This window comes from Mytilus edulis, chromosome 3 (assembly GCF_963676685.1).
Source record: "Mytilus edulis chromosome 3, xbMytEdul2.2, whole genome shotgun sequence".
In the NCBI taxonomy this organism is placed as follows: Eukaryota; Metazoa; Mollusca; class Bivalvia; order Mytilida; family Mytilidae; genus Mytilus; species Mytilus edulis.
Genome location: NC_092346.1, coordinates 8128951 through 8146112, shown reverse-complemented (window position 1 = coordinate 8146112; position 17162 = coordinate 8128951). Strand labels below are relative to the sequence as shown.

Sequence of the window (17162 nt, the reverse complement as noted above, 5' to 3'; positions counted from 1 at the left end):
TATTCAATATTTAACACTATAAGGTATGGAGAAAGTCTGGATTCAAAATTTATTTTTTTGTCATCTGCTTGACCAGAATAAACAAAAAACTTTCCATCAGATTGGGGATCAGAATATCTTTTTTTTCACACGCATAAAGTTCTATTTTCGTGTATTGAACAAGCTTCAAACATATGTTCCTGTACCTTACATGAATTCAACAAGCATTCAATAAACCGATCTTCCCCCGTTTTGGGGAAACGAAAGAACATTTTGATTTACCTTCATAATTGGTATTAGGGATATGTTTCCTTTTTACCACAAGGTCCTTTGAAACTACAAGTCTTTTTTTATGTTTTGATGGCAAATAATAGAATAAATGTTTGCATTACATAGCCCCTCCCCCCTTTTTCTCTCCCAACCCGGTGACACCCCCTTTTTCAAGACTATCAAGTATGAATCAAGCAGCAATAATTCTTTGAATTTTAAACGTACCTTTATCGGACAAACAAATCCAACTAACATTAATTTTCTGAAATCAGATATATATAGTATCACGCCACTATTTGATTGACATATCTAAAAGTGCAGAAATGTTTCATTGGTTAGGGTTTAACTTTTAACATGTGTCATAGCCCATTAATGTTACAAATCATATGTAGAGACACCTTACTCATTAACATATTTAATCCACTCAAAGCTACGCTTTTCGTGAATTAAATAAGTTAATTCGTAAAAGGCATGCTATATATATAACTTGTAACTCTCAAACAGTTTGAAATTATGCTTGAGAAAAGTTTGTTATATATTTTTTAGCAGATTGTACAATGCTTGTAAAGGCTGTTGCTTGTTGAAATTAATATTTGATGTAAGATGATCCTTTTGTTTACGGTTTAAATTTCTCAGAGTGAGAACACTTTGCAGGTAAAAATGTAATGCAATCTATAGAAAGAGTAAACTTCCTACTTCCTGCTTCAGAATATGACATGATTTCAAATTTTTGAATTAATAACAAATATTTAGACTTTTTGCATAACATTTCAAAGAAAAGAACACATTGATTTGCTTATTCCTTGTAAATTTGTTGGAGAATACATGAAGTTCTATCATTGAAGTATGGTATTTTTGTATCAATAATGCTGTTTTGTATGACATAATTGTAAAGATTTCATAGCTATAAATATGTTTAAACATATTTTGCAATCATAACTTATTTATTGAGATTCCACAACAAAATCAAATGCAAGATTCTTTATAGGGTGTAATATGTCACATTAGGTTTTATTTACTTGAATTTGACAGTTGTAGGTTGCACTTTGTAAATACAGCTGTGTCTCAAACCACGCCTCTTTTCGGGAGATTTAGAATATTCATAGATAATTAATTTTGTTTACACATTGGTTCCCAGTTCTGATCTGTAGGTTGCATCTCATAGAGACACAACTTGGGAATGCTACCAGTAAATATACATGTGAATATTGTTTATATTGAAATCTGTGGTGACCCTACAGTCAAGGTAGGGGTAGTTAAGAAATTTAGTGTTAGTATTAACTCTCAGAAGTTTGGGGCATGTAAATGTTGAAAATATGCCGCACAGCCCTATATTTTGACCTTTGAAAAAAATAAGTTGTGCATATGAACTTTCCAATTGAGGATATGATTTTTTTCAAAACTTCATAGTAAAAGTGGTACAGTTTTAGCCCTAAAAGGAGTTCCTATGTGAAAATGCATTGTCAATATTTACAGAAATGCAACCTGTAAGATGTTAACACTGCATTTCATTGCAAAACTTCTGAGTCATAAACATGTATCTTTGTGGTTTCAGATTGCATTAAACAATTATTGTGAACCCTATCATAGTTTTCCACAGATTCACCTGCAAGTTACCTATCGATTTAAACTTTTGTAAGTTATATTGCCCCATCTAACAAATACAATAGCTATTGTTCTCTGTTTAGTTTATGCAATGGGACCTTTAAATTTCTTGCAAGAGAAATCTATCACTCACTGATTAATTTACCTGAACAAAAAATTGAACTGTCAATGATGGAAATACATGTACAAATAAGTAATTATAAAACTGCATGTGATGTTGTATTTATTCAATCAAAAACACATTTTCATTTTTTTTTTTATATAAACACTGATTTAAAAATTAAAAGTTGATTTCAGATCAAATTTCAACACTTTACCTATTAAAATTTGCTTTTTAGCTCACCTGGCCCAAAGGGCCAAGTGAGCTTTTCCCATCACTTTGCGTCCGTCGTCGTTAACTTTTACAAAAATCTTCTCCTCTAAAACTACTGGGCCAAATTAAACTAAACTTGGCCACAATCATCATTGGGGTATCTAGTTTAAAAAATGTGTCCGGTGACCCGGCCAACCAACCAAGATGGCTGCCATGGCTAAAAATAGAACATAGGGGTAAAATGCAGTTTTTGGCTTATAACTCAAAAACCAAAGCATTTAGATCAAATCTGACATGGGGTAAAATTGTTTATCAGGTCAACATCTATCTGCCCTGAAATTTTCAGATGAATTGGACAACCCGTTGTTGGGTTGCTGCCCCTGACTTGGTAATTTAAAGGAAATTTTACTGTTTTTGGTTATTATCTTGAATATTATTATAGATAGAGATAAACTGTAAACAGCAATAATGTTCAGCAAAGTAAGATTTACAGATAAGTCAAATGACCAAAATGGTCAGTTGACCCCTTTAGGAGTTATTGTCCTTTATAGTCAATTTTTAACCATTTTTCGTAAATCTTAGTAATCTTTTACAAAAATCTTCTCCTCTAAAACTACTGGGCCAAATTAATCCAAACTTGGCCACAATCATCTTTGGGGTATTTAGTTTAAAAAATGTGTCCGGTGACCCAGTCATCAAACCAAGATGGCCGCCATGGCTAAAAATAGAACATAGGGGTAAAATGTAGATTTTGGCTTATAACTCTAAAACCAAAGCATTTAGAGCAAATCTGATATGGTGTAAAATAATCTATTAGGTCAGGATCTATCTGCCCTGAAATTTTCAGACAAATCGGACAACCTGTTGTTGTGTTGCTGCCCCTGAATTAGTAATTTTAAGGAAATTTTGCAGTTTTTGCTCATTATCTTGAATATTATTATAGATAGAGATAAACTGTAAACATCAATAATGTTCAGCAAAGTAAGATCTACAAATAAGTCAACATGACCAAAATTGTCAGTTAACCCATTAAGGAGTTATTGCCCTTAGCCTTTGGAGCAAATCTGACAGGGGATAATTTGTTTATCAGGTCAAGATCTATCTGCCCTGAAATTTTCAGACAAAACAGACAACCTGTTGTTGGGTTGCTGCCCCAGAACTAGTAATTTTAAGGAAATTTTGCAGTTTTTATACGACCGCAAAAATTTTAATTTTTTGGTCGTATATTGCTATCACGTTGGCGTCGTCGTCGTCGTCCGAATACTTTTAGTTTTCGCACTCTAACTTTAGTAAAAGTGAATAGAAATCAATGAAATTTTAACACAAGGTTTATGACCACAAAAGGAAGGTTGGGATTGATTTTGGGAGTTTTGGTCCCAACATTGTAGGAATTAGGGGCCAAAAAGGGCCCAAATAAGCATTTTCTTGGTTTTCGCACTATAACTTTAGTTTAAGTGAATAGAAATCTATGAAATTTTGACACAAGGTTTATGACCACAAAAGGAAGGTTGGGATTGATTTTGGGAGTTTTGGTTCCAACAGTTTAGGAATAAAGGGCCAAAAAAGGGCCCAAATAAGCATTATTCTTGGTTTTCGCACAATAACTTTAGTATAAGTTAATAGAAATCAATGAAATTTTAACACAAGGTTTATGACCACAAAAGGAAGGTTGGTATTGATTTCTGGAGTTGAGGTCACAACAGTTTATGAATTAGGGGCCAAAAAGGGGCCCAAATAAGCATTATTCTTGGTTTTCGCACAATAACTTTAGTATAAGTAAATAGAAATCTATGAAATTTAAACACAAGGTTTATGACCATAAAAGGAAGGTTGGGTTTGATTTTGGGAGTTTTGGTCCTAACAGTTTAGGAATAAGGGGCCCAAAGGGTCCAAAATAGAACTTTGTGTGATTTCATCAAAAATTGAATAATTGGGGTTCTTTGATATGCCGATTCTAACTATATATGTAGATTCTTAATTTTTAGTCCCGTTTTCAAATTGGTCTACATTAAGGTCCAAAGGGTCCAAAATTAAACTTAGTTTGATTTTAACAAAAATTGAATCCTTGGGGTTCTTTGATATGCTGAATTTAAAAATGTACTTAGATTTTTAATTATTAGTCTAGTTTTCAAGTTGGTCAAAATGGGGGTCCAAAATTAAACTTTGTTTGATTTCATCAAAAATTGAAAAAATGGGTTCTTTGATATGCCAAATCTAACTGTGTATGTAGATTCTTAATTTTTGGTCCAGTTTTGAAATTGGTCTACGTTAAGGTCCAAAGGGTCCAAAATTAAACTAAGTTTGATTTCAACAAAAATTAAATTCTTGGGCTTATTTGATATGCTTTATCTAAATATGTACTTTGATTTTTGATTATGGGCCCAGTTTTCAAGTTGGTCCAAATCAGGATTCCATATCAAGTATTGTGCAATAGCAAGAAATTTTCAATTGCACAGTATTGCACAATAGCAAGAAATATCTAATTGCACAATATTGTGCAATAGCAATTAATTTTCAATTGGAGTTATCTTTCTTTGTATAGAATAGTAGTTGATAATATATGTTGGAAATTTGCCAGACATGACTATGATGTCATATTCTATTTTTAATTGCCAATAACTTTATGTAAATAACTTCATTGGAAATTTGCCAATATAAAATGTTGCTGATGAAGCTTTTTTTCCTTATCTTATCTAAAATGTTTTTAGATAGTGTATGTTGGACATTTGCCAGACATGACTATGATGTCATTTTCTATTTTTATTTGCCAATAACTTTATGTAAATAACTTCATTGGAAATTTGCCAATATAAAATGTTTCTGATGAAGTTTTTTTTATTGTTTTATACAATAAACAATGTATATTCACTTTTACTACCAACCAATCTTTACCATTCAGTGATAACAAGCACTTTATTTTACATTTTAATATTTTATGATGTATTTAAAAGAGTAGTTATTGTTGCAAACTCCATTAGAAATTTGAATTGATATCAGTTTTGGAAAAAGGGAAACGGGGATGTGAAAAAAAAGGGGGGGGGGTTAAATTTTTCTCATTTCAGATTTCATAAATAAAAAGAAAATTTCTTCAAACATTTTTTTGAGAGGATTAATATTCAACAGCATAGTGAATTGCTCAAAGGCAAAAAAAAACTTTTAAGTTCATTAGACCACATTCATTCTGTGTCAGAAACCTATGCTGTGTCAACTATTTAATTTTAGTTTAAAAGTTTGAAGAAGAAATCTTTAATTGATTTGTAAAATCTTGACATTTGTTTTGTGTAAAAAAAAACCCATGTATTGTCAAAAATTTGATCACAATCCAAATTCAGAGCTGTATAACGCTTGAATGTTTTGTCCATACTTGCCCCAACTGTTCAGGGTTCGACCTCTGCGGTCGTATAAAGCTGCGCCCTGCGGAGCACCTGGTTGGTTATTATCTTGAATATTATTATAGATAGAGATAAACTGTAAACAGCAATAATGTTCAGCAAAGTAAGATCTACTGATAAGTCAACAAAACCAAAATTGTCAGTTGACCCATTAAGGAGTTATTGCCCTTTATAGTCATTTTTTAACAATTTTTGTAAATTTTAAGAATATATTTTCCACTGTAATTACTTGGCTAAGTTCATTATAGATAGAGATAATTATAGCAAGAAGAATGTCCAGTAAAGTAAGATCTACAAACACATCATGATCACCAAAACACAATTTGGTCATGAATTTATCTGTGTCCATTGTTTAATATGCACATAGACCAAGGTGAGCGACACAGGCTCTTGAGAGCCTCTAGTTTTAAGGTGTTCTTTATTTAAAATATATAATGTGAATAGATCTATTTTTTGTCAAAAAGTGTTTACTTATATAAGTATAACGTATTCCAAAACAGAACTTCATTGGTGTTGATTTTGTTAAACCTCATTTTGGGAACTTTTCAACTTTCTTATTTGGAATCTGCCACCTGTCTATTGTTGAAGGCTGTATGTTGCCCTCTAGAATTCTTTTTGGCTTCTTTATGTTGTTTGTTTACTGTCTCGTTGATGTATACCTCATATCTCCTTTTATTTGTAAATATCTAAATGTTATTTTTCAATTTAAAAGTATGGTTAAATGTTTATGAAGGTTAACAGAAAGAAACAGAGAAAATTTGACATGTAACTTAAAGAACATTTAAGTATATGATTGTTAAAAAAAAAACTACCATGAAGGTACAATGATATGACCTCTGTAAACTTTGAAAACACTATGTAATATGCTGATACATGTACCACATTAACATTTGAACAGAATTTATCATAATCTACCAATTTAACCATTGGAAGCTTATTTATGGTTTGGCCAATACAGTGACAATAAAGTTCATAATCCTTATGTTTGCATTACATGTCAAAAGAGAATGAAAAACAGATTACAATTTTATTGTTATAGCAGGTAACCAGAAAAATAGGTGAACTCCTTTTGAACTCCAAATGAGGAACCAGTTTTTACATAGACACGATCCCCTTTCTCCAGGTCCATCATCACACTTTGAGTTTGTGAATCGTTACTGGTAGGGACAATAAATCCTTTTATGTAAATATCATTATTTTTCATCAAATTGAAAAATGCTGATCCAGATCCATGTAACAGAATTGTACATGAGAAGTGGTATAGGCCACCACTTGGTGCTGTAAACACTCCAGTGTTAGGGTTGTAGTTATTTCCTTGATTCACTTCAACTTTATCAAACTTGAAAACACCATATTTACTCATCCTAACATCAGTCTTCAGGATAGCTGTAAATGCTGTTCTTCTATTACGTTCTGAAACAAGAAATAGTTCACAAAACATTACACTGGAAGTCACAAAAAATTGAATAAACAGAAACTGCCTTTCAGCGCTCCTTTTTTTTAATTTGTATTAAAATTCAATGTGGCATCCATTTACATTTATAAAATTAATGTTTACTCCCCATAAGGCCTATATACAGAGTTATGAAGTTTATTAAGGATGTACAAATGATGTTTACTATTTTCAAGCAATACTAGAACACACCCGCGAAATCGCGGGCATTCAGAGCGTAGTTTAAAGTATGTAAAGTGTTGTTTGAAGAATTTTGTGAAATATTGAATGACTGGAGAATTTCAGCAAAAGTATCATAAATCATAGGTTATTGGGGACAGGAAAATGTTTTTTTTTATCCCTCCTCCTTTATTTCCAAAATTCCCAATTTGTGGTTTTCTATCAATTTCAGTATGAATATACATTTAGTATGTTATGAACATTTAAGTAAGGAGCCTGTAATTCAGTGGTTGTCGTTTGTTTATGTGTTACATATTTGTTTGTCATTCATCTTTTGTACATAAATAAGGCCGCTAGTTATTGTTTTACATTGTCATTTCCGTGCCTTTTAAAGCTGAGTATGCGGTATGGTCTTTGCTCGTTGTTGAAGGCTGTACGATGACCTATAGTTGTTAATTTCTGTGTAATTTTGGTCTCTTGTGGAGAGTTGTCAACATGGCAATCATACCACATCTTCTTTTTTTTGTAATCAATGAATTTTGTAAAAGAATTTCAGAAAAGGTATCAAAAGTGCACATGAATAATTTTAGCGCTTATCTGTATCTATATATAAATAAAGTGTATTTACTTTCAATTCTAAGTTTTCTAATCGATCCATGGTGGTCATTGATATAGTATACAGGCCCTCTCTATTTAATAAACTCTGTGACCACCGTGGATAGTAAACTTGAAAATGATAGCAGATAGAATTCTGAAAATACACTTTATTCGTAGTATATGTATGTTCAAAGTATACAGAAAAACGCAAACCGGAAGTATAATCTGACTTAAAATTTTTTCCAATGATGGGACAATATCCGGATGCCCTTTTTCTCATTTTTCTCCCAAAATAACTCAATCTGAATAATCATATGAATGGATGACAAATGCGACTATGCACTGTACCTATAGGACACAGAGGCGTGTTGATTAATTTATTGTGGAAAGAAGAGAAGCGACACCCAAAATGAGGTCTTCTCGTTTAATAGTATAGATATGCATATATGTATAAATTCTCCTTTAACCACAGTTGGTTTAGTGTTTTATAAATGGAATGAAGAACACTCTATGTTGTAGTTAACAAAACAGGACTATTTACCTTTACATTCACATTTGCTTGGAGAACTACCAGGTCTATTCATCAACATATGGAGTAGGTCTTCTGTTATACAAGTGGTTTTACCTGAAGAGAAAAAAATGGACATGTGCACATAAGATAAACTAGACAAAGATGATGCCCTGCTGTATGAATTATTACTGTTCAAATGACATTAGATTAACCAAGCAGTGATATCCTTTGGTTGTGTCTATACAACACATTTGACCACCACCACCCCCACCATAATTATGATTTATTCTAGTTTAGGACAACTCAAGTATTACAAAATTAACAGGATGTAAAAACTCTAAATGTTAAAAGATATAAAAATGCACAGTGGTTGTCGTTGGTTTGTATCTGTAATATTTGTATTTTGTAAATTGTTTTGTTATACATTAGGTTGTTATTTTTCTCAATTGAATTGTTTCATATTTCAGGTCAGGGTCTTAATAGCTGACTATACAGTATGGATTTTTCTCATTGTTGAATGCAGTAGGGTTGACTATAATAATTTACATCCCCTTCATTTGAATTTTGGTGGATAAATGATTCATTGGCAATTATACCACATCTTATTTAATACTTGATAAGAGCAATATTTAATTAACAGCTGTTCTTGGTACCATTGGAACTAATGTGACAATTATTTACACAACTGCATACAAGCATAATGACACTGGACATTTGACATAAGAGCATTTAAAGGATTGCACTTTAACATGCTGTCATTTAAAATAAAAACCAAAAATCATGACGGTACCAAGCATTTAGTATATGAAGTTAAATCCTGCATAAACTTTTACTTTTTACTGAAAAATGTATGAGAAGTAAACTGGACAAACCATGCCCCCCCTCCACATGCATAATTTCTACCAAAAAGAAATATCTTGCCTTTAATGAAAGATTTAAAGAAAAACTAAATATTGGTGATTGGCACACAGTTTGTACATATTCCAATACCCTGAATAATATAAAAGTTCCAGCTTTAAATCTGTTGGAGGAGTTATCTGGACAAATTATTTACCTGCATGCATAAGTTAAAAGGGAAAAGGGTATAGATTTTATAAAATGGCTTACCTTTTCCAGCATTGCAATCTGCTCCCACCTTCAGAAAGTTTGCCCTGATAATTACAACAACAAGAACCAAATAACACTTCATTCTTACTCTCAAACTATGAATCTGTTTGACATTTTGCCTTACCCATCCTATGGTATATAAAGTGTGATTAGCAGATGTACCATGTTGCGACCTTTGCATGCTGGAATTGATATTATTGAAAAAATGAAATAAAATCCTTTTAATTTTCATTTAACATGCTATTTCTTAGAAAGTGAAGACTTCCCAGTTTAGGATATGACAAGAATTCATATTGTATCAGTATGGACATTAGAATTTCTATTCCTTGGTTTAGCTGTACTTTAATCAATAGAACTGGTTAGTTCCTGATAATATGAGGTTTAGCATGTGATAGTCCGACCAATGATGTTTTTCTAGAGTTGTTACCATTTGGACTGACAAAATGTAGTCAACACTCACTTTGTTATAACAACTTGTCTTACAAATTTAAGTTTAAAGATCTACATGAACCTTTATACATTGTTGAATTGTAACATACATATACTCATATTTGTTGGTATTCTTTTAAATTCAGCTTTCTGGAATGACGCTTTCTAAAACTTTTTAGAAATATTGACCCTTAGAAGTTTCGCATTAAAAAAATCTAATAAGTTTTAAAATGAAATGTGACCAAAAAAACTTTTTCTTCGTGGCATTATACATTTTTTAAGGAGTTATCCATCCAAGAAAAATCACTCTAACTCAAATTTCACTAATCATTAACTTTCATTTAGTTTAGATTCTATAGTTCCCTATATCTACTGGCCCCTGAAGAGTTTATTGGTTTTGAACTTAACATCATGTCCTAATAAATGAGTAGATTTCCCGGATTTCCACAATTGTTAGTTTTGAGTCATGCATTACAGTTTCATTACCAAACACATTTACATTGATTATCATTAATGGCTACTTTATCTTAATTTCAAATAAAGTGGCAGTTGTTTCCTGTCAAAACTGTACCTTATCCTGACTTGTGCTGAAAAAATCAGCATACCCTTAATTGCATATTAGAGCGTACTGGTTCCCGGAAGTTTGGCAGTACAAAAACAGGAATTTCAAACTGAACAACAGGCCAAATGTGCCCTCCTATTATAATTTCATTAATTTCTTTATTATTTAAATAAATCTTTCAACAATGGTTCTACAGTGATCCGAAGTCCCCAAGCTTTCGTTTGATACAAACACTACCCAAATATATCCACTATTGACAAAGATATGGCCCTGCGTAGGAACTATTTTGTTTAAAATATGTACTACTTTCTTGTATGTTCTTTCCACCGGGCCTGAATTAGTGGTTCTACCTACAGCTAGTTCATCTTTATTTTCCATATTTTTTTTTTGGTTATGTTACAGTTATGCACCCATTCTGATTTGGCAGGAAATGCAGAGAAGATATTATGTGTACTTATACAGTATTTAGTATTGGAGCATATTGATTATGCTGTAGAACTAGGACTTCAAGGTAAGTTTTATGTTAACAAGAAACAATACCCTACTTTTCAAACATTTCAAAAGTGAAAAATCATGTTATTTATTATTTAAATAAACAAAAACTAAGGTTGCCACTGCTAGCCAATGTTTCTCTTCTGAAACCTTGCCTTGTAATTTTTTCCAGAAACATCATGTTGAACAATATGTAACACGAGGTATAAATGAATGTAAAAATAATTCATCTTTTCCTTTTTACAGCCATTCCGTTACCTGATCCTAAAAGTCAACCAGAAATCTACTTCTTTGATGTAGTAGGACAGGCCAACACTTTGTTCCATCTGTTTGAGAAACAGTTCCAGGATAGCTTGATTCCACTAGTTCTGTAAGTTTTATGTTAGTTTTACCTTTTTACAATCAATAGAAGTCAGATCAAGTGTTTTCCTTTTGCTTACATGGATCTGAGAATGCTCCATTCAACTTTCTGTATTGAAGACTTTTTAGGGATATCTGTTTTTTTTTCTGTAACAGTACACATTTAAATAAATTCGGAGGCAAACATTTCATAAGCTGAATTGATTACTTCCAGAACAGATATCAGAATGGAGTGTTGTCCTTTCCCTGTTTGTTTTTTTTGGCATATTGTTATATTGCTATAATTTTCATGTTCTTGATCATTTTATTTACTAACCTAAATGAAGCTTGTAGATGCATCTGGCCTGGCTCCTTTTGGCGTGCATAAGATTCCCCTAGTTTTTATTACTGCCTTGAATTGTCTTCTCAATGAATTTATTAAATTTGAACATTGATAGACTACTGTTGCCTATATATAATAACTTTCATTAATAACACAGGTCCACCCCAAAACATAGCCTTTGTTTACAGAAAAGGCGACAGTTATGGGAACTGTTAAGATTTTATTTAATAACTTTGTATAACGTTTTTCATTAATAATACAGGTCCTCCCCCAAACATAGCCTGTGTTTACAGAAGAGGCGACAGTTGCGTGAACAGTTAGAGGGTAAGATAGATACTGGTTTAGACAGAGCTGTGGCAGCTGTGGCAGGCTGGGTCAGAAATATACTCAGCGCTGAACAGAAGAAGACCGATTTCAAACCAGAAGATGATAGCGTACTAGGACAGATGAACACACCCGTGAGTACAGATCAAAGTTCCAATGTGTTAATGAATAATGTTAACAGAATACTGTGGGTTGATTATTATTGGTTGGATACCAATTTTAGTGGTTTTCATTGGTACTGGTGAACCACAAATTCATATATGCAACAAATTACAAATGTTCAATCAGGTTTTGGAAAAACCATGAAATCACATATCCACAAAAATAATTGAATCTAGAGTAAGTAAAATGTACATCAAAATGTCATAAGTCTATAAGATACATATGAAAAAACATAACTGTCTGACAATTTTGTGCATATGATAAAGTCTTCCACGTCCTACCAAAAATTATAGTTGAGCATTATGTTTTCCAGTCTGTTCCTCTGTCGAACCATTAATTCATTTATCAGGTAGTTCTCATGACCTGTCTCAGGTGACATTTTTTAGTCAAGGTACTTGTAGTATACCATGAAATTATTTCAACTTATAACACTTTAAAAAAAAAAGATGTGGTATAATAACAGCCTAATTTATGTACCAAATAATGAAATAAAAACAAATATATTAAACATGTTTATTATTGTATTTTTCAAGATGACCCCAATTTAGCAGTTCATTGAACTTATAAATATAAACAAGGGGAGATAATTGGTATACATCCATTAGATTTTTCTTTTACAGTTATTAGTCATTTCTGTATTGTTAACTTATTCAATTATCTTCATAAATATGATATGGTTTAGATCTATCTGTTTAGAATATTAATATCTGAATTATATCCAATGATAATTGGCTTATTGGTAATGTGATCTACTTAAATTTTTTATTAAAATATTAATTGTATGTTAAGCAGCAATCTAAATTGAAATAAAATATTATGATACATTGTTGGTTCATTCAATTATAGAATATCACCAAAAGGGGTTGCAACTGATAGTTTACAATACATTTTCATATATTTTTCATTTCCTAAACTATTATATATTGTAAAAATTATTTATTTTTCAGTTTTTTATGATCTATCTTGCTAAAATATTATACAAACTATATGCCAAGGAGAAATATTTTTCTGAATTTGAAGAAAAAAAACTGCATCAGTCTGGTTCATTCTTTTAATTGAAAAAAAAAACAACATTTTGTTGCATACCTCCATAGACAAATGATACAAGTTGTATGATCTGTTGCACTTTATTTTAGGCTTGTGCCAAAGTAGTGAAGTTTATTTCATCTATAGCACAGACAATTCACTCATATTTAGATGGGAAGAATGTTGAAGTTGTATTAACAGACCTGGGAACCAGACTACATAGAGTTATCTTTGAACATCTTCAACAGTTCCAGTATAATTCTTTAGGTGAGTTGTAAAAAGTCTCATTGAACAGGATACCAGTAATAGTAATAGTCCTCAGCAGTTTCAATAAAATTCCTTATGTAAGGAGTCTCACTAGCAGGTTATTTAATTGCCTGTTCATCATAAGCAGTTGCAGTATAATCTTTTGCTGTGAGGGCATTTACAAATGTCAGCTCCTAGGTTACAAAGACATTTTCGAGAATAAACAGCACCTTTAAAATGTTTTTCATATAAGATCAAGAGACACTTTTTTCAGAATCAAACCTTGTGCATTGTAAAAGTTTTAGTTTGATTTAAATCCAAATGTAAATTTAAATTTTTTTTATGACTTGAGTTGCCTTGTAGAAAATTTCATCTCTGTATTATTAAATGGGGATGTCAATGATAAAGAAACACAACAACAAAAAAGGGTAAAACCAGAAGTTGTAAAGTTTCTACTAGAACTAACCCATAAGTTATGTTCCTATTAGCACCATGCTCACACACCATACAAACACATATACCATAGCCTAAGCCATAAACAACTAAATCTTTAATGGACATATCAGTTTCTAAATAACCTTTTATGAACTGTTTTACAGGAGCAATGTTGGTGATCTGTGATGTCAATGAATACAGAAGAAGTATTAAAGACTTCAAGATTCCTCTTGTGTTAGAACTGTTTGAGAAGTTACATGCTCTTTGTAACTTGTTAGTCGTAGTACCAGATAACCTGAAACAAGTCTGCAGTGGTGAACAACTGGTAAGGATTATTATCAAATTCTGTGCATTACAACATTTTATGCCCCACCTACGATTGTAGAGAGGCATTATGGTCTGTGTGCCCGTCTGTTCATTCAGGTTAACGTTTTTGGTCAAGGTAGTTTTTGATGAAATTGAAGTCCAATCAACTTCAAACTTATTTCACATGTTCCCTATGATTTGATCTTTCTAATTTAAATGCCAAATTAGATTTTTACCCTAATTTCACGGTCCACTGAACATAGAAAATGATAGTGCGAGTGGGGCATACATGTACTTTGGACACATTCTTGTTAATTCTGTGTTTCAGTATCTGATGCATTCTGGATAATATTTTCAAATTGATACACCAAAACATGTGTTTTGTAAGCAACATCATAAACAATGAATATCTGAGGAATGATTTGATACTATTTTCCATTCCATTTGATGAAGGAACACTAAAATAAGGGTTAATTCTTTTTTTTTTTTTTTAAATTCAATATTATCCATGTAAAACATTTATTTTTATTTGTTTAGATATTTTAAGTTTCCACCAGCTTGTATTCATTTTATGACTTTACAGGTGATTTTTTTTATAAAGAGGTTGGAGAAACTAACAGGACAGTCAAATCTCATTAGTCTATAAAAAAGGCAAACAAACAGAGTTGTCTCATTGGCAATCATACCACATCTTTTTTATAAAATATAAAAAGATGATTATGTCCACACAATGTTGATGTCCTGTCTGGTAATTAAAAATAAACCCATGAAGAGGCTCAACGCTGCATAGATATTTAAAAGTCGAGAAACACAACCTGAAGTGAATTTAGGTGCTTGGAAGGCTGAGAAGTTTCTGTTCCAAATGTGTCACCCCTCATGTTTAAATTATCTAACTGGAGTTACCGTTTTTATTGAACATATATAGTATCTATTCATTATTATTATTTTATTATAGGTTGGTTTAGATAAGTCAGTGCTGATGGGTTTTATACAACTTAGATATGACTTCAGGACAGCGAAACTGGCAAATGTACTTAAATAAGAACAAATGTACTTAAATAAGAACAATTTTGATTTTTAATTGAGTCCAGTAACAGTTGGTGTATCAGACTTCAACCATTTTTAAAACAAGGAACATACATAAGTGAAACCATTTAAGACTGTGATGAATGTCAGTTTAAGATTGATGACGGTTTTATTAATGGAGTACGTTTTCATTGCTGCCAAGATGAAGAAAAGTATTTCATATATGTATGGGGAAAGTGCAATATATATTATCTGAGTCATAATTGTATTTTATTTTATAACAAGCCTATATGGATTTAAGTTTCAGATTTGATTACTGTGCATTAGAATTTCACTTTTTGTATAAAACTGGTATACATAATTTTACTAAAAAATGTATAGAGTGAACCTGTAAGATTTAGGGATATCTCATTCAAACCCATACAAAGGGAAGTAACTTATGAAGTGAGTAAAATCTTATGTTTTTCACATTTTATAATGAATGTATTAATATTATTATAGTATTTTTTCCTTCTAATTTTAATGCATTACTGCTTGATATACACATTCAGTCATTTCTTAAATTCAATTCCAGTTTGTTCTGTTTATAGTTTAAACCTGTTAAATTGAGAGATTTTCATAGGAGATGACTCTTTATAATCCTGCAGGATTTTTTAATAAGATAAAGCAGCATGTTAAGATAGACTTAAAGTTTTATCCATTGCAGATCAAATCTGTATTGGCTATTGATGATTCCAGTTGTTAGAATCCAATGAAAATTTCAAATTTTTTTCCTTGATTATCTCAAATTGAAATCCTTTTAAAAAATGAAATTGTATTAAGCAAAAGTGGGATATTCCAAGTCAGTCATTTACTTATTCTATATGAGAAGTTGACATCTCCTCAATAATTAGGATTTACAATGATTTATTGATTATTTTTTTTTGTATTACTGATATGTTATTTTTGTTATCAAATAAATGATTATTGTATAAGTTTAATTTTTTTATTATTCAGATCAGGGCTTCCAAAAAATATTTAAGCCAGCCGGACATTTTATATCTGATCCCGATTTTAATCCCTAAGACTAAGTCACAAAAAGCAATTTAAATAAATTATAGTAATCAGATGGCCATCCCAATGATTGACATCAGATTAAAAAAAACGTTAATAAACTTTACTTTGATATGAATTTGATGTTCTGACGTAAACTGTTAAATTGACAGTGCATCATTCAAAGTGTGCACATCAGCGTGCTTTATCTGCCTTAGACTCTTTATTTGTGCAAAATGATGTTGTCAAAACTTTACTTTCGTTTTTAAACCGGATGTTGACATGACAATGGTAAAACATGGACCATGTACGGATACGTGAAATCCGTGTACATTTCACAAAGCACGACTGAGTGAAGGAGCTCTTTCCACGTTATTTTTTCAACAAAATACTTCAAATGAACTTTAGATACAGGGGTTGAATGATAATTTTAGCATTTTTGAAGAAATGTAGGATGCATAATTAAACTTCCCACCTGTGCACATGCGCACATGTGTTCCAGTTTGTACTATCGTAGTTCGGACGATTTTTTTAAATTTTTCATCAAATCATGTTTATAAACATATTTCTTATAATTTTAATCTTTTGGTCTAAATCAATTAGATACAAACCGCTGAAATGTTAAAAAATAATTGTTAATAGACCGATCAATTTATAAGATGTCGGGTACTGAAAATAGTTTACCTGTCACCTGAACAGGTAGATTTCAGGCTTCACCGATTTAAGCTGTCCAACAACTAATTAGCCTTGATTAAAATTAGAAAGTATTGAAGTAGGGGTTGTTTTGATAGTAATTAATCATCATGTCACTTTTATGACCGGAAATGTGTGGCTGTTAAAGGCAAAATATTGGTTCAAAAAGATCGTGAATTATGTAAAAATGACCGAAAAAACCTTGATATCTAAAAAGTAAAAGACCGTTTCATGCTTTTCCCAGCCGGACTTTTACCGGACATTATACAATTGTCCGGAATATATGACCGTTTTGGAAGCCTTGATTCAGATTGATATTTAAAAAAAAAAATCATGTATAGACATTGAGATTTATACAAGA

The 17162-nt window shown here is 31.5% G+C and overlaps 2 protein-coding genes across 2 annotated transcripts in view; one reads left to right on the top strand and one right to left on the bottom strand.

Moving 5' to 3' along the window:
* Positions 1–16050, top strand: part of LOC139514157 (exocyst complex component 5-like) — a 38246-nt gene extending 22196 nt beyond the window's left edge. Inside the window, exons 13-18 of the mRNA XM_071302939.1 lie at positions 10780–10888; positions 11116–11239; positions 11814–12009; positions 13174–13330; positions 13909–14069; positions 15006–16050. Of these exons, the coding sequence (XP_071159040.1) occupies positions 10780–10888; positions 11116–11239; positions 11814–12009; positions 13174–13330; positions 13909–14069; positions 15006–15092 (834 nt within the window). The 3' untranslated portion in view covers positions 15093–16050. The remainder of the gene's footprint in view (positions 1–10779; positions 10889–11115; positions 11240–11813; positions 12010–13173; positions 13331–13908; positions 14070–15005) is intronic.
* Positions 6593–9549, bottom strand: LOC139518135 (complement C1q-like protein 3). Its single transcript, XM_071309829.1, has 3 exons — positions 9387–9549; positions 8310–8393; positions 6593–6972 (listed from the first exon to the last, which is right to left on the bottom strand). Exons 1-3 carry the CDS (start codon positions 9466–9468, stop codon positions 6593–6595), a joined length of 546 nt encoding a protein of 181 aa, XP_071165930.1. The 5' UTR covers positions 9469–9549.
* Positions 16051–17162: the final 1112 nt, after the last annotated feature.